We start from the raw sequence: 24,891 nt of genomic DNA, 5'->3' as shown, positions 1-24,891 counted from the left end.
TAGTGGAACCTCTACTTCCGGTTCGCGAAATGCCATGCTCGCGATGTAATCACAATTGCTAGAAAGAGAGAGAGGGGGTTAAGGGCTCAGGGTTTTCCGTGGGTGTTGTTTTGTGGCACACAAGAAGGTAAATTGCGACCACCGAAGTTGGTGGTGGTGGTAAAAAACATTTAATGCCAATGATAAGAATAGTGGGGGCGAAGCCCCCTACATGGCACTTGGGTGCTCCCTCACTGTGAGGAGGGCACCCTTACAAAGCGAAGGATAGCCCTTGGAGCGCTATCCTTCGCATAGCACGTTGGAGATGATCCGGCGCTGGTCTTGAGCAGAAGTGCTGGTCAGTAGAGTTTCCCAGTAAGACTCCGCCACGGTCGGTGATGGGGGATGAGGGAGGGTGGGGCATGTGAGGAGGGTGTGTAGGAAATCTCCTGGTTTGCCGCAAAGTTTGCATGAGGAGGGAAATTGGTCTGGGTATCTGGCATGTAGTAGTATGGGGTATGGAGCAGTGCGAGTTTGTAGTCGTCGCCAGTGTGCGGCCTGCGCTATGGTAAGGGCCGGGGCTGGGGGTGCGTATTCTCTTCGTTTGTCCCGGTAATATGAGAGAATATCGCGGAAGGAGAGCAGACGCTCCTCGGCCCGTAGAAGGGGCTCATCTCCTCCAGCCCGGAATGTGAGACCTCGGGCTAGAGAATGAGCCTCTTCGTTGCCAGGGAGGCCGGCATGTGCTGGCGTCCAGATAAGGGTTACAGGGTGCCGGGGCTGCCAGAAACGTAGTAAGCGAGCAGCGGTGCGAGATATGTAGCCATTGGCATAGTTGAGAATGGCAGATTTGGAGTCAATTATGTTGGCAGATGTAGAGGTCAGAGCAAGCGCGATGGCTGCCTCTTCTGCCTCTATGGCCGAATTGGTGATGATTGAGCTGGAGGTTAGAAGTTTTGCTTGATTGTCGGCTACCGCCAGGGCCATACGGTGGCCTGACGTATATTCCGCTGCGTCCACGTAGACCACCTCATGGTCCTCGCTATACTGTTTGTGGAGGGCCCGAGCCCTTGCTATTCTGCGGTTCCCATCTCGCTCAGGGTGCATGTTCTTGGGGAGGGGGGGTATATTGAGGTTAGAGCGGAAGATAGAAGAAAGGGGGACACCCTTTGTAGGGTGTGTAGTTGGGTTTAGGTTTAATTTGGATAATAGAGCGCGGCCAGCCTCTGAGTTCGATAGACGGTATATTTGTGCCGTAAAGGTGGCTTCTGTAAGTTCCTCAAAGGTGTTGTGGACACCGAGTTTGAGAAGCCGATCGTTGGATGTGCTGGGGGGAAGGCGTAGAGCCATCTTCGTGCAACTCCGCAGGAGCGCTTTTACCCGGTCTCTCTCCTTCTGTCGGAGGGGTAGGTATGGAAGGGCATATACGGTGCGGCTTATGATGTAAGCCTGGGTGAGGCGAAGGGTGTTTCGCTCGCGTAGGCCAGCCCGGCGGTTCGCTATGCGGCGAATCAGTCGGGTGGCCTGTTGAGCGTGTGTTTGGAGAGCCTTTATGACTTCTCCGTGCGCGCCATGGGAGTGGAGCATTAGCCCTAGCACTCTTATTTTGGATACTAGTGGGATGGAATGGGTACCTAGCGTGAGGGAGATGGGAGGATTGACGTTGTCCTGTTGCTTGGGGCGGTAGAGAAAGAGCTCTGATTTTGAAGGGGAGCAGGTCAGGCCACGCTCCCGTACGTATGTGTCGATGGTAGTTAGTGCCAATTGTAGGTGCTCTTCTTTTTCGGCGTCACTGCCGTGGTTTGTCCAGACAGTGATGTCGTCGGCGTAGAGGCTGAAATGGATGTCGGGGATTTGAGCTAGTTTTTGGGGTAGGTGAAGAAGTGCTATATTGAATAAAATAGCGGAGAGGACGGCACCCTGGGGCGTACCTCGTGCTCCCAGCGTGATGCTTGGGAGGCGGTGGTCGCCGAAGGTAAGTGTGGCTGTGCGGTGGCTGAGGAAATCTCGGATGTAGTTGTACATCCTGGCGCCGACTCCCAGGGTTCTAAGGTTCTGTAGGATAGCTGAGTGCGTAACGTTATCGAATGCCTTAGTGAGGTCCACACCTAGGATAGCTTTGGTGTCGTAGGTTTGGGAGTCGAGAAATGTGCTGTTTTAGCTATAGAAAGACGTCCTGTGTGGAAAGCCCAGGACGAAATCCAAACATACAAGTTACAAGTGGGCATAAGATTGTTGCCTTCTAGGTACTGGCACAGCCTAGTCTGGAGTACATGCTCCATGAGCTTTCCAACTGAAGAAGTGATGGAGATGGGTCTGAGGTTAGAGGTGAGCAGAGGTTTCCCATGTTTGGGTATGAAGACGATTTTGGCCTCTTTCCATTGCGGTGGGAGGGTGCCCATTTGCCAGCACTCGTTAAAGTATTCAGTAAGGGCGGCAACAGATTGAGCGTCGAGATTCCGGAGTGCCTTGTTATGAACCCCGTCTGGACCGGGGGCCGAGGATGTGTTAAGTTTATGGAGTTCAGCCTGAACATCTGCTGTCTGCAGTGGGTTGGTCGAGGAGGTCGTTAGGGGGGCCTGCATAATCGGGGTGCGTTACAGGAGGGTATGTAGGGAAGTACTGATGTCTAAGTTTTTGGAGAAGTTCCAGTGGAGGTGTATCGGAAGAATGCATGAGTTTGGTGAGGTTATGTCTTTGGGTAGTCTTTGACTGCGTGGAGTCTATTAAGTGTCGAAAGAGGTTCCAGGTCCGAGGTAGACTAATGTTGCCATCTAGCTTGTTGCATAGTGATTCCCAGTTTTGTCGTGAAAGAGTCGCTGCATGCGCCTCTATCTCTTTGTTAAGACGGGCGAGGCGGCGTCTAAGTGTGAGGTTCCAACGCTGCTTTTGCCAGCGTCGTTCTAAGCCCGATTTAGCTTCCCATAAATGTAGGAGGTGGGAGTCAGCTGTGTCGCTTGGGAAGTCCTCTTGTAGGGAAGAGTTACGGATCGGACATCACTTTGTAGTTGTTTGGACCATTCAGTGATGTCCGTGATGGGGGCGAAGGCGCGGGCTGCTCTACGTGATCGGAAAGAGTCCCACTTCGTGAAAGTGGAGCCTCTGGGAGGCCTGCGGGGTAGTTGAATGTGTAAGAGAATTTCGATGATGCAATGGTCGCTACCTAGATTCTCTTGTGTGTTGCACCATGTGGCATGAAGTTGGTTAGTCCTGCGGTTCACTGGGTCTGTTGTGCGGATTGTATGGTTAGAGATGTATTGTTGGAGCAGGCAAGCGTGGACGACGACGACGTGACCTTGCAGAACGATATCCACACAGGTCCCGCTTTGAAGCATATCTTATGTGGTCGAGCAAATGGCAGTCTTACAAGAAGAAATTTCAGACGCGAAAGTTTGGTACGTTTTGGAAGCCTGTACCATTTCTTTCAATATGTTTACAAGGGTGTCTTATACAGTATTCCACATGCTGCCAAGCAATTAGTATTTCAGAGAACGCAGCCCGTTTGTTTTCTCGGGCAGTTTTAGACTATACTCGGTGCGAGCGTAGGAAAACCATAAAAGCACATTTTTGCCATGCATCGGAAGCTTATTGTCATCAGCCCCACCGTTGCTGATGACAATAAGGTGGCAATAAGTTGGCTCAGAATTCTAGACCTACGGATTTTGAGCGAATGTAACATTTGCCCTTTGTGATGGCCCTGTTTGTTAACAAGGAGCAGGTGCGAGCGCGTTTCAACGTAGGCGCTTTTTTGTTGTGATAGTTGCTATAAAATTGGCCGGGAAATCAAACTTCCCCATCGCAAGCACAGCTTGGTCATATCCACAGGCACAGTGCGGCAAAACGAGCTGATAAAAAGAAGACGGGGGGGAGGGAGGGGGTCTTTACAATGGCCGAAATGGCAGTGACTTTAGCAAACGAGATGTGTAGGAAAAAAAATAATAATAAAATACGCTGTGATTTTTACATGAATGTTGCATGCGAAATTATGGAATGTGACGAAAATTATACGATGTTTTACTGAAGAAAAAAATATGAAGGTGTTTTGCCAGACACAGGCCAAGGAATAGCCTTCAAGCTCATAATTAATGCCGAACAGCGCATGAGAAGCGCGTCAAGGTGACGACGTCAGGCGAAACTTCCGGGTATCCGCCCTAACTTTGAAAGACAACGAAGTGTTACTATGGTTGAGGCAAAATTATATCCCCCTTGAGTATTGCGGTAAACACCTAACGTACTATGGAGGTTGTTTCGTGGGCAACGAGTGTTCTCTGTGGACGTTAGGAGGGATTTAGTTACGAACAGCTTCATTAGGAAACGAAGCCTGCGACCGCATCTTTGCTGCGTCTACCCATCACGTTCCATAACAAATACCAAGGTGGTGGGCTGTCACGCAGTCACAAATTGCTTAATATTGCTTGCGGCGTTCACGCTAGGGAATAGGCTTCAAAAGCTACCTTGTGAAACTAACGTACATTTGGCTAGCCGTATAAGCTTCTCGACAGAGCGCAATTGTTGTCCTGAGTCGGGTTCGCAGCACGGTCGCCGGACAACGCCTGGTACGCGCGCTAGGCTGCTATACCACAGCCGCCTTTGGATATTAGGCGGGTCCCGCAGTGAGGTTATTTTCTCTCCGTCTCTATCATCCCTATACCTAGCGACTCGGTTCAGGTGTCTGTACGCTCATTCACAAAGCACGCATTCCTTCTTTTACATTTCCCGTTAGAGAAGGCAGACTTCGGCGGTGCATTTTCGGCCAAGAGGCTCGGAGGAGCGCACCCACTGACGAGCTCGTCGAAGTGGGTTCACCTGCGGCGAAGCTTATGCGTGTCAAACGTGAGCTTCCTGTGCTTCTTCGTTGAAACGAGTATCGATTTTCTCCGCGGGTCCAGCAGCAGATGTAAAAATCTTATGTTGGCTTCCATTCCCCGACTATACACGATATGCATTCAAGACGCGGCATTGGCCCGGAAGTCATAAGGCTCCGGTAAAGATGGATACGTAGACCAGTATGTCCTTTCCTGTCGGGGGATTGTTTTTCCAAGCCAGTTGTTTGGACATACCTCTCGCAAGGTTAGGTCTCACCCTTTCTGATTTAGCATTCCATTTTAGTTCAAACACCAAGGGACATCCCTTAACATAGTTTTCGAGTATATCAATCACTTTTCCTGACCCTTTTGTGACTCTGAAGTGATTTACCGTAATGCGATGCTGCGCGACCTAGTGACTATAGCCTAGGTGTCTATAGCCCCACAGACTATAGACACCTGAAAAGTGAGGTTGACACGTTTTAAATGATGGAGCGACGCTTATGTCTCCTTATTTTGTGACTTTACCGTGGCAGGTCCACGTAGTGCGGTCACGACGCACTTGGTAACTTCGATAGCTGCATGCGCTTCCCCAGTGGTACGTGGCATATAACTGCTATCGAAATTAGACGTCTAATTTCTTCGAATTCTTTTAAAAGGTTTTCGCATCCTGTCAGCAGCGATACCGTGGATACTGAAAGCGAGCGCGATTCGTCCAGCATTGCATCCGTGTCAAACAATATCAATCTCGCGTTTCTCTTTTTTTTTATCCCTTATTTTTCAGCAGCCGCCTTTACACCACTTCATTCGCTCTTCTAAATGTGTGTGTGTGTGTGTGTGTGTGTGTGTGTGTGTGTGTGTGTGTGTGTGTGTGTGTGTGTGTGTGTGTGTTTGTGTTTGTGTGTGTTTGTGTGTGTTTGTGTGTGTTTGTGTGTGTGTGTGTGTGCGTGTGTGCGCGCGCGCGCGCGTGTGTGTGTGTGTGTGTGTGTGTGTGTGTGTGTGTGTGTGTGTGTGTGTGTGTGTGTGTGTGTGTGTGTGTGTGTGTGTGCGTGCGTGCGTGCGTGCGTGCGTGCGTGCGCGTTAACATAAGCTGATCTCTCGCAGCAGGCCTTGAGCGTAGCGCCTCTTTCAAGCATTCTCGGATAGTGCACTCGTTATTTGTTACCACCCTCGAACGAATGCCTTTCCTAGCGAAATTTCGCTGCTGATTCAGACCACGCCACGCCAAAGTAAATACGAACGGTTGCAGAAAATCCAAAGTAAACTTAACATTCAGAGAGGCGCCTCGTTGCACCCGTTCAAGCGTCATAAATTACTCAGCAAGTGATAAAATAGAAAAAATGTGCGCGCTTCGAAACATGCCAGGCACTATGCAAAATTTGCTGCCTTTCAAAGCGCGCCTGCAATGCATCATTTTCGTGCAGCAATGTCGGCGTCAGTCATTGTTGTCCAATGCCTACTGCCTCATTGCTGCGCCTAGTCCTGGTAGCTTAAAAGTTGTTGGACAGTTGAAAGCTGTGCTGTCAGCGCGCCACGACAAAGAGCGGGGACGATGATAGAGTTTTAGAAATGGCTCGAATTTCCCACTGAATGGGAGGAAAAACAAAACAAAAGGCCACGAGTTTGCCCACGCCGCGGACAATGGAACAGTTTTCGACGCATGACGCCAGCACGGGCGGTTCTTTCGCGCCCGCTAAACTCTGGGTGAAGATCTAAACACGACGCGACTTGCGCTCTTGGACCACAAATGCTTCTTAGAACTGTAACCGAAATTGAAAACAGGCAACAATGTACTGTTTATTATTTAAGGTAAATAAGGTTTTTGCTTGCTTGCACTACCGTAGCCAAGTATATAGCTGCCATCTGTTTTGCGGTATATTTGCAGAGTTGCTTGGCTATGTTGCTTGACATTGACATCACTACCTGAAACTATGCGATACACACGACAACCTATATATCATTGTGTTCGCTCTGCTCTATAGGTGTAATTGTTTGTGTCTTTCTTCTCGGGTTTCGGGATTTGGTGCAATTTGTATCTACAACACTATGAATAGCGAGGCAGCTAACCAAGTTTTCGCCTTTTTTTTCTGCAGTGATGACGTCTAACTGTATACAGTAGTAGGAAAGAAGGCGGCTGAGTGAAATCATTATATCCGAGAAGTTTTGCATGTTTGCATTTGACTTCTGAATTGTTTTCTTGTTCAGGAAGTTATGAAGTTATTCAATTTTTGTTTTAATTTTTGTTCAGTCTCCGAAAACGTGTACGCTAAACTGTAACGCGAAGTTGCGTCTGTGTTATTCGATATCAACATGTGGGAAGTAGCTTAACGCGTGAGCAGCTGCGTGGCGACACACATGATCAGGGACGTCAATATCGAGAGCGCAGCCGTGCCACGGACTCGGAGTACGCCAAGTTCAATTATTCATCAGGCCTACAGCATACGGATTTGGTTTGTCGTTCAGGACGCTACTCAACTCATGGAAACCTTTGATGACGCTTAAGCACAGCCTAATTTTACGACTTTTGGCGCGATGCCAGGTCATGGCGACAGCGCTATTGTGTCGAAACAAGTTGCATTATAGGCAACCCAAACATCATAGCGTGGCGCTGCGGGCGCTATCAGGGACCTTTAGCGGGCGCCAGCGGACAGCACCCTCTCCGGGCGGCTTACGAGATCTCCTGCTGTCTGCGTGCGCCTGCTCCGTCTGCACCTGACAGAACGGTTCGCGCGCTCGCGCGAGCTTCACAATGTGGATAAATAGCTACGGCTTTTCACATGGTGTGGGCATGCCAGTTAAATTCCTTTATCGATAACCTTCATAATCCCAATTTGGAGCAGTGGGAGGCCATTCTGCACAGCGAGGACCCCGACCAACAGCGAGGACTGGTTCGCAGGACCCACGCTGCGGCGCAGGCCACTGGGCTGCCGGAATAGGCGGGCCACCCACAACTCCTAAAATTCCCATGCACTCAATAAAGTTTTCAATCAATCAATCCCGCTCGTGCTTTGACACCGTTGTGAAAGAAACCCTTTCGGTGCGCGCGATCATGGTTTCGATAATGGGTATTTTTCACTTCATACTGTTACGGACGAGCAAAAAAGAAGCAGGCAGTGGCGCGGGCAGGAGCGCTCGCGCTAGGCCCGCCTTCCCTTCTTTCCCTTAATCTAAGCAAATGTGGCTTTCAATAAACGTTTTCATCATCATCATTAAACATCATCTCACTGTCGTCGAACATCATCTCTCTGTCCTCTGTTCTCCTGTTTTAATCGGCTTAACGCCACGTAACATTTGGTTGGAGGTGCGAGGTACTTCATCATCACCCCCTCATCCTGGTCCGGAGCTTCTTGCGCCGTTGGCAGAAGGTTAGGAGGCATCGCATGTCTGTTCCCCAGCCTGCCAGACCGAACAAGACCTTGCCCCGTCCCCCCGCCCTGCCCACAAGACACGACGGAGAGACTGACCCGAGACGCCACACATAGCCACAACAAGGAGAGATACAAACGACCAGATGTGACCCCACGGACCACATGTGCCGACCGAAGACCCCACAACCTAAGACACCGCTACACTTGAAGACATCCTCCCCTGCCTATGCCATTCGGTGCGTGCCTTGGCCTCCGCCATCGAATCGTGGCAACGTGTGGCCCGAGAGTGTCCTGAACCAAGGTTCATCGGAAATCATCGTGCCGGCAAGACGTTCCATTCTTCCTTCTTCCGCTTCTTGTTCAAGCATCCAGACACGCCCATCATTATACCATGAAATCATCAACATCGCTAAACTTCCTCGTCCACAATCGGGACGATCGCTCGGCAGCCCCGGGTCATGTCACGGACGAGCAAAGGAGTAGCGGGCAGTGGCGTGGGCAGGAGCGCTCGCGCTAGGCCCACTATCATTTCATTAAACGTCATCTCACTGTCATCGAACATCATATCTGTTCTGTTCTCCTGTTTTCATCGGCCTGCCGCCAAATAACATTACAAATTTTTTTTAATGCGTAAATACTAATTGGATATGTCGGCAGGTCCGTGTCATCGCGACTTTGTCCACAGAATTAGTTTCGAACGAAATGGGTCATAAGAAAAAGAATGGTTAATGGAAAAAGAATGGCTAATGTGAAACATATCACATTAGCAGGGAAGGCGATAATAAGTGTGTCACTGCGCCCTCAATCACCTTGTCCGAAAAATAAAGTGTAAATAAAGAACAGTTTGCCACATTTTTATTAGTTTTTTTTTTGTTCTTGGTTTTACTAGTGTGCGCATGCGCCACCAAAGTGCTTTTATGTCCTTTTTTTGTGAGTAAATCCTCAGTTGATGTTTAGTGTTCGTCCTGTCTTCTATGTCTATATCTGTTTTATATGCGCTAGTCTTTTTATTAATGATGCCACTCCAACTAGCCCAGTTTTCTGCCTTGACTGCGATGAAAAGCAAATGATAGGAGAGGAAGGATAGGCTTCCGCTGAGACATATAACAACCTCTAGATTTTTTTTTTTTTCGTTAGTAATCGCGTGGTATACGAAGTTAAAATGAAAAGGCTACCTTGGAACGAACAATTTCATGCCTTCATGCTATACTTGCTCGGCTCAACTTGCTTGCTCCTGCCATGTACATGTGCTGGTCGCATCTTTCAGTTACTTTTTGCACCCTGGCGGGGTGGCGCCGTGGTTAAGGCGCTCGACTACTGTGTCCAAGGATGCGGCATCGAATCCCAGTCTCGGTTGCTGCTTTTTGGTGGAGACAAAAAGCTAAGCGCCCGTGTGCTTGTGCAGTGTCAGTGCACGTTAAAGAACCCCACCCAGGTGGTCGAAATTTCCGAAGCTCTTAAACTCCAAAGCCAAACCAAAAGAAAAGAAAAAGAAAATGGTTCACAGGAAAGGAAATTCGCAGTATCGGTCACACTTGTTCTCTGGACACCTGAACCCCGCCGTAGAGGAAGGGAGGAAGGTGTAAGTGACAGTGAAAGGGAGAAAGAGGAGCCGTGGGTGGAGAGCTGTGGAGTATTTCGACCACCTGGTGATCTTTTAACCTGCACTGACATCAAAGGGGGGTGGCAGTTCCTGGTCCTATGGAGCTGGGACGGTAGGTCAACGCCGCTTGCGGCGGGGGCTAGTCAGCCACCGAATTTTTATCTGTTGTAGGCCGTCATTGCACCTGTCACCGCTTAGGTGGTGGGCGACGGCTGTTGTTGCGGCGCGCATCTTTCTCTCCCTCTTCTTTTTCTTCTCTATTTTCTCTTCTGTTGTTGTTGTTGTGGCTGTAGGAAGAAGGAAAAGAAAATGCATCTTCCTGCTACTGGCCCTGTAGCTGAGCCACCTCCGCTGCCTCGGGCGGACAGAAGAGAAAATAGAGAAGAAAGGAAAAAGAAGAGGGAAGCAGTGGCGGGTGCAATGACGGCCTACAACAGATAAGAATTGGCGGCTGGATAGCCCCCGCCGCAAGCGGCATTGACCTACCGTCCCAGCTAGTCCCAGCCCCGTAGGGCCAGGACCTGCCACCCTTCACCCTCTCCTCTGTCCGCACGAGGCAGCGGAGGTGGCTCAGCTACAGAGCCAGTAGCAGGCCCGTGCATTTCTTTTCCTTCTTCCTACAGCCACAATAACTGACTTGCACAGCACACGGAGTAGTAGTAGTAAAAATATTTATTTTAACAGAAAAATTCGGGGCGCGCAGGCCCCTGGGCCCCCGTACGGCCCCACTACACTGAAACGTTCATGTTCCTATGGTTCATGACGTCGGCAGCTTGATCTGTAACGGTCTTTTGCCGGACCGGGTCCTCAGAGCGTAGCAGGGTCTCCCATTCCTCCAAGGTGGTGAAGTGCTCCAGACCCCGCGGGGGAGGATCCGCCAGGCATTGGAGTTGAATGTGGCGAGGGTTGCAGTGGGGGGGTTGCAAAGGGTGCAGGAGGGGTCGGTGAGAGTTGGGTGGTAACGGGACCTAATGAAGGGGATGGCAGGGTTCGCGTCTGGAGGCGGCGCCATAGTGTTTGATGGTGATTGCTGAGGGAGGAGTGAGGTGGGGGGTAGATCTGTCTCAACCCGGTAGGCCTGAGTCATCTCTTTAAACGTGTGCATGCGCTCCCGGGAGAACTCCGACGTGGGGACCGCCTGTGCCCGGCGTATTAGACCTGGGGCTAAGCAGTTGGCGGCCTCGTTGCCAGGGTTCCCCGAGAGCGCAGGCACCCAGATAAGCTCCACGTGGCGGGGCGGGTTGGCAATGGGCGAGGTCAGTATGCAAAAAGCAGAAACATGAACTCGCCGACGTGCGAAATTTAGTAGTGCAGTTTTTGAGTCTGTTAGTATATATCTAGCTTCCGCGTGGGCAATTGCAAGGGCGATCGCTGCCTTCTCGGCCACTTCTGAGGAGGTAACAGAGGGGAAGGGGAGAGTTGCAATGGACTGAATGGGCGGTGAGGCAGCTGCCACCGCCTCATCGCCCGAGAATGCGGCGTCCACCCATACGGCATCCGTCTCAGAGTCGTAATATTTGTGGAGCGCCTTTGCCCGTGCTCGGCGGCGGGGCTCGTGGTGTTGTGGATGGGAGTTTCGGGGAAGGGGTTTGACAAGAAGGTTGGAGTGGATAGGGCGTGGTATGAAGAGGAGTGTGGGGTCGTTAGCTGGGATGTGAACATCGAGAGTTCTGAAGATGTGACGTCCGGTGCCAGTCTGTGTCAATCGGATATACTGGGTCTGTCTGTGGGCCTCCACAAGCTCCCCAACAGTATTGTGGAGACCCAGCTGAAGTAATTTCTCTGTTGAAATGTTGAGGGGTAGGTGGAGGGCGGTTTGGAACGCGGTACGAAGCATCGCGTCCAAAATGGAGATCTCGTCACCTCTAAGTCTGAGGTAAGGGAACGTGTATATGAATCGGCTGAAGATAAAGGCTGAATGAGACGACATAGATCGTGCTCCCTCATGCCCCTGTGGTGGCTCGAAACTCTGCGGATGAGGTGTGAGATCGCACCTGTCACCCGCTTGAGTTTCTTTATTGTGAGGCTGTTTCTACCGTTGCTTTGGATATGAAGCCCCAGTACCCCGAGAATGTCCACCTACGTAATGGGGCGATCATTCAAAGCAACGGTTATGGGGGCGTTGGGAGGATTACGGGTGGTGGGGCGGAGGATGAGGAGCTCGGACTTCTCTGGGGAGCATGAGAGTCCGATGCTTCGGGCGTGTTCTTGTGTTAATGTGGCGGCGCTTTGTAGTGTGCCTTCTTGTCGCCATCACTGCCGTGGGTGGTCCACAACGTTATGTCGTCGGCATAGAGGGTGTGCCGGAGGTGTGGTATTGTGGTGAGTTTGCGGGCGAGTGAGATCATTGTCGCGTTGAACAGGAAAGGGGAGAGGATGGAGCGCTGGGGAGTACCGACCGCTTTAAGGGAGTAAGGAGGTGATGTATGTGGGCCGAAGTGGACCTCAGCCGTGCGGTTGTTAAAGAAAGCTCCGATATAGGTCACGGACGCCTCTTCGTTTCGCCTGCATCGAAACGCAGCCGCCGGCGGTCGGGATCTAACCCGGGAACTCTGGCACCCAAACCAAAAGTTACTTTTTGCGTTTTTGTTTCGGCAGTTCTTCGTTCGCTTCGCGCTAGGCTGCTCACCCGAACGTCGCTGATCGAGTGCCAACAATTAAGGGGTGCAGGCTACCCTATCCAGCTCTGGACTAGAGGCCCAACGGGCCCTCGTGACACACGCGCGGATAGCAGCGGCAGCCGCTGGAGTTCCGGACTAGGGACCCCACCTACACATTACCCTCCCTTATCTCTGCTCAATAAAGTTTTTCAGTCAGTCAACCAATCTCGCCGCGTTTTTATTTGGACGAAATGCGAAAGCGCAGTTTGTGACGTCGCTGCATATGAATGAACATGGGGGTGGTTGAAACTGAAGAGTTGCGTTTTGACTTTTAGTGGACATCAGGACAATAGAGCTGAGATGGACATCCCCAGGCCTAAAATTTTTTTATGGGACCACCTATGAGTTTGTGCCGTGCGAACCGCCTAGGAAGCTGCGGTGTCATACGGCGTAAGTATAATCTTCTTCTGTTGAGCATAATCTTCCTCTGAAGGCCAGCACTACGAATTCGACCGTCCGTGAATTTCGCCGCAGAAACTACCCAGGACTGGACGGCAGCGTCCCCATTTTCTTCGCGGTGGTAGCGATGCGCTATAGCTAACTGGCCGACGAGTTGGGTGCAGCTTTGCTAAGCCGTGAGCAGCGACGCCAGCGTGTTCGTGCCTTTGAGTGCGCACCTCATCGTCACCTCGCAAATTCTGCGCGAAGATTAAGCCGCGGGCGGTCTGCGGTGTTCGACCTCGAACGAAGACCAGACTTGCCTACGAGCCCGGCATCACTGTTGAATATCTTGCCGGGAGAAGAGAATGTGCGTCAGGGACGTGTTTGGTGGGCGTTTTTGAAGGCTGTGCACGTGAATAAACCGAAGTTAATGGGCAGTATATTGTTACGAAGAAGAAGATAGGCAGTGGCGCGAGAGGAGCCCTCGCGCTAGGCCAACCAATAAATAATCTTTCATATTGCCACGTTGTGCTGTCCTCTTCACTTGTCACCACGTAACATTTTTGGTTGGAGGTGCGGCGTACGTCATCCCCATCCTTGCCTTGGAGCATCGACGCCATCTGTAAGCCGGGACCATCGACCGGGGGCCCAGGGACATCGCCGAGTAGCTTCGCCCTAGCCCTTCCAGCCCAGACCCGACCACCACCACCGCTCAGCCCCCAGCCCGGACCTGAAGACAAAGAGAACAGACAGACCGATCAGAACAGAGAGGAAGGACCCGAAGGAACCGATGGACACGAACACGCAACCCCCGCGCAAGCCGCCCGACGTGACTTCGAGCCATCGGCCCCATGGGCTCTGGTGACGGATGGTTGAACAGCTCCAGGAGAGGCGGATCACCCACGCACCAGACATTGTGGTGGCAAGCAAGTCATTCACTCCTGTCTTTCCTTGAACATCCTCACCGTCACGTCACCATCAACTTCAAGCGAATCGATCGGAACGATCGCTCGGTGGCTCCGGGAAGTGTTAAGAAGAAGATAGGCAGTGGTGCGAGAGGAGCCCTCGCGCTAGGCCAACCATTAAATCATCCTTCATCCTATCGCCATGTTGTGCTGTCCTCTTCGCTTGTCACCACGTAACAATATAAGCAACTTCCCCACATGGACACAGGGGACCGCTTTAAAAAGAGGGCCTAAGTGCTCAGTTACACTACTTCACCATCAAAATAAATCTTTTTTAGTTCATAATCTCAGCTTCGCCGCCTCCGCTTCGGCAACTACCGCCCTATGTCCGAGTGCTTAGAGCCGATGCGTCATCGGAGCCTTGCTTCTCCTAAACATTATAAGGCGCTTCTAGAAAGGCGGAGACTATTTGCTGTACACTTTCTCTGCACATGCAGTGGTCCCTGCTTTCGCTACCCTGCCACTGGGCGTGCTCAGCATACGCGCGTCCGTTAACCCTGTATGGGTCTACGTTTGCACGCCACTGCTATGCTACAACCATGGCACCATTCGTATACGCTTTGATGATGCAGCACTTTTGAGTGGTCGCGCCCGGGTCTACCAAGTACAAGGGTTGTAATCTGCATAGCCGCACTTCTACCTGTGCACAGCAGAACTTTGTATATAGAATGGCTTCCCCACCCCGCCTTCTCGATTGTATGGCGTGCCGGTTCGCACGGGCAGTGTAATTGCGTATGGTAGATTGAAGGTCCGCCATCATGCTCGGTCTTGTTACCGCAGATGATGTTAAGATTCCTGTCACTTGCCAGTCGTCTGTAGAGCTTGTCCCTACTGCTGTGATTTTCCACCTGCGTTTTACGATTCCCGTCACATGCGCAACAAATTTCACACACATAACACTGTGGTTTCTACGTGGGCATAGGCCACCAACCACCGCGGGTTCGAGCATCGCGCGAGCCGAAGCCCCGATCAGCCGTCACCACGCGCACACTGAAACACCGCAGCGCGCACTCAACCTCCACAGGGAGGAGAGCACTTCGCTGCAAGGACACAAGCCTCCAAGTTCACAAAGGAGACTTTTATTGAAACGCCATCCTCCAGCGGCACGCACACACACACGCACACATACACATATATACAAACGCACATACACACACATCTCAGTCACCGTATCCCGGGAGCGCTAGGAGCAAGGCTCCCCTGCGCGCACGAAGTGACACGGAGTGCGCGCCGCAAGCACGCAAGGGCGTGCTGTGATCTCTCTCTCTCGCAGTGACCAAAGGTTTCATTTGAGAGAGAGTGGGCAACCACCGCGAGGTACGCCTGTCGCGGATTGTTGGATCACGATCGACAGGGTCGAGCTGCGCTTTCAGGTACGATCCGGAGCGGACGAACTCGAGTACACACTGGTCTGCGCGGAAAAAGGCCGGCAAACAAGAACAGTAGCGTACGCACCTTGCGATGTCTCTGAGGGGTATCTCCCTGAGACCCTGGGCCCCGCTCGGAGGGTCGCAGTAGGCCCATGTGTTATGTGTGTAAGGAAAGCAAGAGGCAAGAGAAGCAAACAAGACACATCTCCATTTTTAGTTAGGCAGCCGCAACACAGCTTTAGACAATACAAAACTGCTCGCAGATAAACACAGTCGGCGCGCAGTGCTGCTCTCGGGTAAAGTCTCTCGGGCTTCTGCTCGCAGCCGCCGCGCACCAGATACAATTGTAGCGGGCGCGAGCAGTATACGCAAAGGAAGTGCGCGCCGTGACGCCGTCGTGTCACATCAGCGCCGTCGAATTTCAATGCCAGGTAAGGAGCGCGCGCTGCGGTCGCGCGGCAAAACTTCAGGTTTGGCTCAAAATTACCAGGGGTTTAACTCCCCTCACACCTATTAATACGTGCGAAAACAGTTTGATGTGGTTTGGTATTGGTTCGGTTTGGTTTGTGGGGTTTAACGTCCCAAAGCGACTCAGGCTATAAGAGACGCCTTAGTGGAGGTGGTTTTCTTAGCGATTCAGCTTTGAGAGACTGGCGCCGAGTTTGGAAAAGAGTTAAGCGTCTTCAGTTGGCTTGGTTTTAAGGGAAATGAAGGTGCAGTATCTGTCACTTCTCGGTGCACGTCTGCACTTATAATTAATGGCATAAATTTGGAAGAAGATATGTCGTTGGTTCAAATCCCTATCGCTAACTGTAGCCTCGATTCGACTAGCAAATCTGGAATATGACGTCATCGTGGACGCTGCACGGAAAACGGTTGCGTCACAATTTTGATGCGAAATCGCGTGCGTATTATTATTTTTTTTTCGACACGTTTTTCTCTATTCTTGGTTGCGCCTTAGATATGGATGTAAAATTTCTGGAAAATTTGAAGGCTGGAGAAGGGTATACTGTAAACATTTTCAAAATATCATTTATTTATTAATAATCGTGATGTATAGCGGCATTGAAAGTTTGAAATCGCGGCCTTTTCCTCTTTCACTGTTTCCAGGTTATAAAAGCAGGACACTTTTCATGGTTCTAGAAGGTTGCTGCCATATGTGTTGCGGCCTCGCTGCCGCGCTTGTGAGGAACTGGTTAAAGTTCGGCCATGTCCACACCAAGAGCAGGCATACGTTCAAGGAACATAGAGTACAGAAAATGGTGTTAACTCGCCCTAATTCTAGTTTCTTTAGCAGCGCTGAAACTGACAGCAGCAGCGATTAGGTGTAGTACCTGTGAACAAAGGCCCTTTTCCGTGCCTCCGTTTTGATCGTGAGTGCTTCTGTTTCGGCTCGTATATCATTCAGTTGTGATTTTTTTTTTTTCCGGTGAAACATTCGGTGCAGTTCAATTAAAGTTTTTTCTTTTTTTTAAATAATTCATTGGGAATGAGGTCTGTTTGCGTGCTTGTGTTTTCCTCTTCCTGGTTCGTTCTTGTAGTTTTATATTTATAAGTTAAAATATGATTTTCGTATTCTAGCGGGGTATCTTGTATTGTTTCAGGTTTGTCTTTTCTCTCACGTCAAACACGTGCCCAAATGTACAGGCCACATTACTGCATGATCATTTTGCGTTTTTCTATGCTTACCCTGATTTGTGCCTTTTTGTTTTCTCGCGTGAATTTTAATGCCCAATTCAAAATTTGCTGTGTTTTCCTCCAAATCAGAATTTTTAAAGCTTTATATCGTATTGATTTATTGTCAGCGAATTCCCCCCCCCCCCCCCCCCTCGCCCTATTTACTTTTAATTTTTGGAAAATCTAGGTAATTCAAAGCTTACATACGTTTTCTCTGGTAAGCCTTAGTGGCAAAAAAAAAAAAAAAAAAGCTGCGCCTTTTTGCGTGTGTTCTCTTTTTTAGTTTGTTCTAGTCAGTACATGTGAACTGTCAGTTGTGTTAATTTTTCTGTAAAGTTTTTTAAAGTTCATCCCAATTTTTTTTATTGGATCAGTGACTTCGGAAGGAATACTGGCGATGTTTTTGTGTGTTCGCTTTTTCTTCTTTGCTTGTTCTAATCTGTTCATGTTCAGCTTCAGTTCTTTTTTAGTTCAGGTAATTTTGTATGCGTTCGACTTTTATCATGCAGCTCAAGCAGTATTTGACCTAATGGTATTTAGAAAAAAAAATAAATAAAAATGCGACATTTGTGGCAGCACAAGACGTTTAAAATCAGTCGCTGTGGGCGAGAGTGGCACTGGTGAACAACTTCATGGGTTACACGTATCATAATACCCAAGAAAACAGAAGATCGAACAACCGTCACAGTAGCAGAGTGGTTGAGTACTGGACGCGAAATTCGGAGGTCAGTATCCATCCGGTGGCGTGTTGTTTTTTCCCTCTGCTTTCAAGTCAACTGTCTCCAAGATTAAACTATTTTTTCGCATTGATAAAAAAATAATAATGGTAAAACGGTCGCCTATGCTTTCTTGGTGTCCCTTCTTATGCAGGATAGGCAATAGCCGCAGGTCCGGATCCCGAAAGTGAAATAACCAGGAGAATCAGATAAGACATTCGACGAGTGCTGTGAGGCCGTGAATGGCAGGTTACAAATATCCTTAACAAGGAATGCATATAACAACTCTGTCTTACCTGTACTCACCTATTGGGACGAAACGTGGAGAAAACGAAAAGAGTTCAATTGAAGACCAAGCAGAAAAGTAGGGAACGGAAAATGGCAGGCATAGCGCTAACACACAGGAAGAGTACCGTATGGGCCAGGGAAAAAACACGAGTTAATGTCGTCCCAGTCGAAATCAAGAAGAAATTGGCATCGGCAGGTAATGTAGTTCGAAGGAAAGACAACTGGTGGTCTCTAAGGGTGACAGGCTGGATTGCAAGGGAAGACAAGCGTAGCAGGGGGCCGCAGGAAGTTAAGTGCGAGGATTAGATTAGGAAGTATGCGGGAATCATGTGGGTGCAGTTGGCACAGGACCGAGTTCCGTTTGTTCTGCAGTGGGCATAGTCAGGCTGGTGATGACGATATACGATCCTACTTGGCGGATATACCTGCTCATGAATGCGCAACAGGCGGAAGTCGGCAAGTATCGTGGGAACAGCGCTTTAAAATGGGCATCTACGCGCGGCTTGGCTTTAAATCAGTTGGCGTTAGTCAGTGTCAATGCAAGTTTGCGTGTGAATTACCTTTCATTGAATGCCTCATTCTTTTTGGCATTGATGGATGACAACTATATCGGCTAGGCTTCTAGTTATGATCTCGCATTTTCGGAACAAGTAACCGATGATTACTTCCTGCCAAGCCCGCTCCCGTCTGCGCCCATTGGCACCAAGCATTTGCTATGGTTTTTGCGCATTGTATGATCTTCGTATTCTCGCTACAATTTCTTCGTCCAAGTTCTTCTCGCAACCACCTCCATGATGCGATGTGTAATATAGTGCCTCCCAGGAGGGCACCCTGAACAGGTCTTCACTCTGACGGCACCCTTTTGCACGCTGTCACAAAGGGAGCGCAGAAAAAAAAAAACAAAAACACTGGTGCGTGCGCGCGTGTCCGCATAATTGCCCCTTTGAGCGGTGTTGTCGGGCGTGTTCGACAAGGTTTGTCCGTTCGTCTGTCTCTTTTTTCCGCTGCTACCCCGTAGACAGCCGAGCGTGCAGCCAGTGGCGGCCGCAACCGAACGCGGCCGAAAGCGACCGGAGCGCGCGTGTTCTTCGTGTCCTTTTCCCTTTCCTGCGTGAGGCGCACCACTCCTTCCACTGCTACTTTCTGCTTGCATTCTTCGTCCCTGGATTTTCCTTTTCCGGCTTGACAGGGGGCCTCCCCACCTACCGTGCAGTCGGGGCGCGGTCGCTCGCTTGCATGTCGATTGAAGAGAGCGAGGGCTACCTGGAGTTTAAGGAGTTTGCCTGAAGCGACTCCGTTGTGAAGGAGTCTGTAGCGGCCAGCCGTCGAAGCGTTTCGTCGCATGCTTGAGGTGACCTCTCTCTCTCTCTCTCTCTCTCTCTCTCTCTCTCTCTCTCTCTCTCTCTCTCTCTCTCTCTACTCGCTGTAATCCTTTGGGAAACCTTAAACGCTATGTAAACTAAATCACCACCCCGAGCAATATCTTTTCTCATTGAATGTCTGTGCATGCGGTGTGTGTGCGTAGAGGGAGCGCGCCATACTTGTAAGAAAATACGCTGTTCTTCCTCATGTTCCGAAGCCACGCTTGGCACACTTCTCACCCATGCCGTGAAAGGGGATGCTCTTCGAGCGCCTGAATACGGAGGTGTCGTGTACTGATTTCTATCGGATATCTGCAGAGGCTCTTTAGTCCTTCGGTAGCGTTGTACTGTACCGCTGCTTGCTGCTCGTTGCAGTTGTCGGCAGTGCACATGTTTATACTCGCTGGCGAAACTGTTTCTCCTTCTGTTGATCACTATTTATTTGTCCGTTCAAAGACAATACCGTTGTTTGTTTGTGTTTTGTATGAAAGCAGTACCGATTAAGTCGTTGACTTAACAGGATAACCCACCTCTTTTGCAATTTTCCTTCCGAGGTGACTACTGTGCTGGAGCACCCAGGTTCGATCCCGACCGCTGGCGGCTGCGTTTCGGTCGTGGCGAAACGAAGAGGTGGGCTTGTGCTTTGCGATGCCAGTGCACGATAAAGACCCCCAGGCGGTCAAAATTACTCCGGAGCCCTCCACTACAGTGCCCCTTTCTCTCTTTCCACTTTCACTCCCACCTTCCTCCTTTTCCTCGCGGCGCGGTTCAAGTGTCCATACCTCTGCATGGGCTCGGGCATCTCGGAAGCCCTCTCCCCCGGGCTCGCGGGCAGGGCCCTGGCCAAGGTACATTTGTCTCGGGCGGCCGGGCCGGACACCGCAATCATGAACACGTGCAATTTTTACGGAAGCACGAATACGGCTGTACAGTGCGATAAGCGTCACAGCATTTTCCCGCGTCTTCGCCACGCGAGAGCTTGCCAGGTCTTTCTCGGCGTCGACCTGCCTTTCCTCTCCGTCTCCTCGCCGCCAAAGGATCTTTGGTAGCCGTCAATGACCGAGCAGAGGGGCGTGTGGGCTATTTAGTTTCTAGTTTTGCATCTCCGCTTTGGTAGCACTGGCGCGTGTTCCATTTCAAGGTTCGCGCCACGCTGTCGCCTATCAAACGTCTTTGTTGTGGCTTACTCCGGCCTCGACTATAGCTGAAAGCATCGGCGGTGCAATAGTTTCCGCTTGTTTCTCTTGTTGCGAAAAGTTCACTTGAAAGGCGCTCGATGAGCCAGGCGAGCTCACCGAGTACTTGACCACAAAACCAGCCCCTTTTTTTGTGTTTAGAGCTAGCACACTTTTGGAGATGCAAGCAAGCGGCTTACCAAAACTTGCTTTCCTATCAAAGAACGTATTAGTCATTCCAGCCACAAGTTGTAGCGCCGAATGAAACATCAGTGCTAGCGGGTTCGTTTCGAGGAGCGCCGCAAATGCCTCAAATCAGTGCACATTTTGTTGTTTTTGCACAATATATTAATTCTACGGATGTGCTGTGCCTCTACATATTCAGCAAATTTGTCATTTCAAACGTGAGAACTGAACATTCCAAGATCTTGGATAAACTTATCATGCGGAAATATTTTCCTTGTTTTTCGTAGCTTCAACTGCAATTAAAGCATGACGGGCCGGGTCGGGCCCGGGCCCTAAATTTGAGCGCCGGGCCGGGCTGGGCTAGGCTGGGGCTCAAAATTTCGGTGAATGCGCACCTCTTAATCCACAGAAACAAGCGTGACAGACACTTCGCCTTTCCCTTCCTGTGACCCAAATATTGTTATTTATTATCCTTCCGAGGTCAAAGCAACACCCCATGCGCACATCACTCCACGGGGCAAGTGCCACATGTCATCTGTCTCGCCAGAGCTCTGATCCTCCCTGCTGGTCGTTGCTCGCGTCCGCACGAGAGAGAGAAGGTCATTTGACGCATGGCCACAGGTGCTTGGGATTGTAGGTTTGCGCTCGGGTGCTTTCAAAGCGCGAGGCATTTGTCTCTGAGGGGGCCGAAATTAGCCACATTGCCAAGGGTCATAGCATTTTTGAAATTCTGAAAACTGAAAACAAACCTTTAATTTCGACCAAAAGCGTAACCAACAGTTGAGGTTGATTATCAGGAATCATTTAACCGGCATACAAGTTAACATTATTCTCCTGTTATGTTCCCCAACTCCTGTATATTTGTTTCGCAGAACCTGTCATTCGCCTGAAAAAAAAAATGAGAAAAAAAAAGAACTTGTATCTAAACATTAACGGCGGCTTTTCCCGGAATACGCGGTGTTTTGATTAGCGCTGGCAAATCAGACTTCCGCTCTGGTTAGTCGATGGTGTGACTGTAAAAAAAAAAATATAGAGAGGTCGTGCTACATACTTTGTCAAGAATACGTTAAGCAGCTTGGTATGGCCTACTCTGGGTATGGCCAATATCTGGGAGTGCCAAACGGAAGGAGTGCACTGGGTAGAAGGGGGCTTCCACAGAGGCGGCACAGCTAGAGGGGAAGCGGCATTACTGGAAGAAGGGCTCTTGGAGCGACGGGGACTCCTTAAAAGCAGCCAGCATCGGGCCAAGTCTGCAGCTTCGGGAGCGCCCGCGATGCGGCGTCCGCCATTCACGCCGTGGCCACGGTGACCCCTCAATAATGGATCGGCGGCGCCCAAGAGCTGCTTTATTATTGACGGCTCCTTCTTTGGAGCCCCTCTTTTGTTTCGGGCCTGTCACTGCCTCTTCGCTCTCTCTCTTCCTTTCTCTCCCATTTGGGGAAATGCGTGCCCGCGCGGTATGCGGCAACCACGTGCCCATAAAGAAGGGGCGCCTAAGGCTGGTGGAAGGCTGCCTGCCCGTACTCCCGTTGTGCCTTTTTGTCTAGAGCGTTGTGCTTCGATTTTACTTTCGATCCATCTCGTGATTACTCTTCTGTACTGTGTGCCGTTCACCTTGTTGCGTGTTCTCATACCCCCCCCCCCCCCCCCCCCCTCTTCCTATTCCTCTGCAAGCTGGTGGGGAAAGCTTGCGGTAATGGGAAGGAGCGAGACACTCCATTCCGGTGAATATTTTAAAATGGTAATCATCATCAGCTACAGCAGCAAGAAGCAACGATGGAAATACTCATTTTTCTGTCATTTGTATAGCTTACATTCTATGTGCTGGCTGGTTAGCATAAATAAATAAATTGGTTCACAGGAATGGAAAGGTGCAGTGTCTGTCACACTTGTTCAGCAGATACCTGAACCGCGCTCTAAGGGAAGGGAGGAAGGTTGGATTGAAAGTGGAAAAAAGGGGTGGAGGCGAAACCAAGAGGCGTCTGTGTGCCGTGCGATGTCAGCGGACGTTAAAGATCCCCATGTGGTCGAAACACACGCACGCACGCACGCGCGCACACACGCACGCACACACACACACACACACACACACACACACACACACGCACGCACGCACGCACACGTGCGTGTGTGTGCACGTGGTATTAACGGCCCACCCCATCTAGAGCATAAAAATAAAAACGTACCTAAACGAGTTCAATAGAGACAACTTAATAAGAGTGACGGGTAGCCAAGCCCGGCGCTAGTGCGATATTCACTGTGTAATATATAATTTCAAATATAAAACAACCTTTGGTAACCATAATACAAGGCCCTCCGGTTCCTGTGTTACAGAACTGATCAACCTCAAAAGTAAACGATATCAGTTTGTTTCACGTTTAATTGTATCAAACAAACCAGATGCATAACAATTCTTCACTTTATCATTTCTTCTAGTGTTTTGTTAGAGCACAAGAAGAGAAAAATTAGGTGGGACTTTGCTTTAGTTAAGCCCGGTAGGTTGGGAAAGCAATAATAGCATGGTTACGCTATAGTTCAGCTCGCAATGTAGCCAATTGTGGTGTATACCATGTTGACCGTACGATTAACACAGGACTCATATTAGAATGCGTGGAGAGAGTAGTCGTTCAGCCACTGGATTCAAATGTGGTCGGCCCTCGGGGATAGGCGAATAACGATACCCGTTTCACATACTGTAGAGGGGGACCTTCTGGTCTTTAAGGCTCGCTCGACACGTTCTACACACCACAGCCCTTCTCATAGTCTCCTCATTCCATTCTGGATAAGCTAGGTGTAGAGTATAGATACTTGCGCTCGCTTACCGGAGTCAAGCAGTCTTTATGCCATAGGCGATCACGCACCGAGCACACACTTCCGAAGGGATTGGTGATTGTCTATGAAATTCACGCGTAGCCGAGTCAAATTCACTAACTCTTCTCGCGTACTCTGAACGTCGTTGCTCTTCCAAGTCCCCCGTTGACACAGTGAAACCAGCCTTCACAAGTGACGCTTCCCGCCTCTTTTTCAAACGTACAGCTCGTTCTTTCGACGTCTCTTCTGCATGCCGTTTCCTCTGGGTCTCGTTATATACTTTACTTGTCGAGCAGCACGACCAACAGGCTCCTTTTCAAGCCGTTGTTGCCGTTCTTCTTCTGTTTCCTGAACGTGTCGTCGCTGCCTTGTTGCATTCCAACGTTCTTGACTGCTGCGTGAACACGTTGACAAAGGGTCTTCACTGTTCAAAGCGTCCATTAGTGTCCTTTTCCTCCTCTTCCTCTCAACTTTGAGAGAATATCTGACAGCAGCGCCTCCACTCGGTAGCAGCGCGGCTTCAGCTACAGCGCGCCGTGCCTACCGACCGCCGTCACCACCCGACGACTCGACTTGGTAGCCCATATATCGCAGCTGGTATGACGTCACAGTGACATCATCATCTCATCCGCGGCGCGCCGTGCCTACCGACCGCCACCACCACCCGACGACTCGTAGCCCATATATCGCAGCTGGTATGACGTCACAGCCATCACGTGCCTACCGACCGTGGCTACGTGAAGGGCTGAAAATGGGAGTAGTATTGCTTGCGCAATAAAAACTTTAATAACGGCCTCTTTTCGTTTTCCCTAGAGGGGATTCGATGTGGCTGTCATGATTGTGGGCAGAGCTGCACTGCTGACTTGTGTTGTATAAGGCCATAGCAAGGCAAATGCTTGACCTTGCAGTTGTAATTTGGAAGCAAGAGCTGGGCACCATGGGCAAACAATAACTGCATTGAAGTCTTTTTGCCCGTTAGCTAGACCTCCTTGTTTTTTGTCGAGCCTTCCATTGCCCCAGTTTCTATTTATTTATTTATTTGAATGCTGTGCGAAATTGGCGCCATAACAGCGTGCAGTGCCAGGCGGATGTAGCTGTAGCGGTTGAAGTTCTAGGAAGCTGGCTGTACCGGGCAAAAAAAAAACGAAAAAAAAAAAACGGCGAAGGAGCCGGCTGAGTGAAGCTCTGAAGCGAGCGTCCCGCGCGGAGCTGGCCTGATGCCAGAGGGAGATGGGAGACCCACTCCTCCGTCGCTCTCTCCGTTTTACACTGCCGATAAAATCGCCATTTCGTCTGTCTCGTACAACATGGCATGGGCTGCTCGACAAGGACCAGCCTGGGGGTCCGCACTCCTACCGGATAATCAATATCACCGTCGCCGGCCTCGATTGGATTGGCCGCTGGTCAGGTGTATTCCGCGATCTCATGTCTGGCCCCAGTCAACCGATTTCAACTCGAACCTTATAGATCCTGTCCCATAGGCTGAAACGTTAGTTTAGTTATGTAAGGGCTTTTGTTTTCTCTTTTTTAGCTTTGCGGAATGTTT

At 50.2% G+C, this 24,891-nt stretch overlaps 1 protein-coding gene across 2 annotated transcripts in view; it reads left to right on the top strand.

The window, feature by feature from the left end:
• The window catches only part of LOC146185864 (beta-1,3-galactosyltransferase 1-like), a 124,797-nt gene that overhangs the window by 5,156 nt on the left and 94,750 nt on the right, over nt 1-24,891 (top strand). Inside the window, exon 1 of one of the 2 annotated variants that reach the window (XM_084606789.1) lies at nt 19,027-19,163. The exons of the other annotated variant lie outside the window; for it this stretch is intronic. Within the exon in view, the coding sequence (XP_084462915.1) occupies nt 19,155-19,163 (9 nt within the window). The 5' untranslated portion in view covers nt 19,027-19,154. Of the gene's footprint in view, nt 1-19,026; nt 19,164-24,891 lie in introns of those variants that run through there. 2 annotated transcript variants of the gene reach the window in all.

This window comes from Amblyomma maculatum, chromosome 6, assembly GCF_055883805.1.
Source record: "Amblyomma maculatum isolate TAMU_Amacu chromosome 6, ASM5588380v1, whole genome shotgun sequence".
NCBI lineage: Eukaryota > Metazoa > Arthropoda > Arachnida > Ixodida > Ixodidae > Amblyomma > Amblyomma maculatum.
This window is presented reverse-complemented; position numbering and strand designations above follow the sequence as displayed.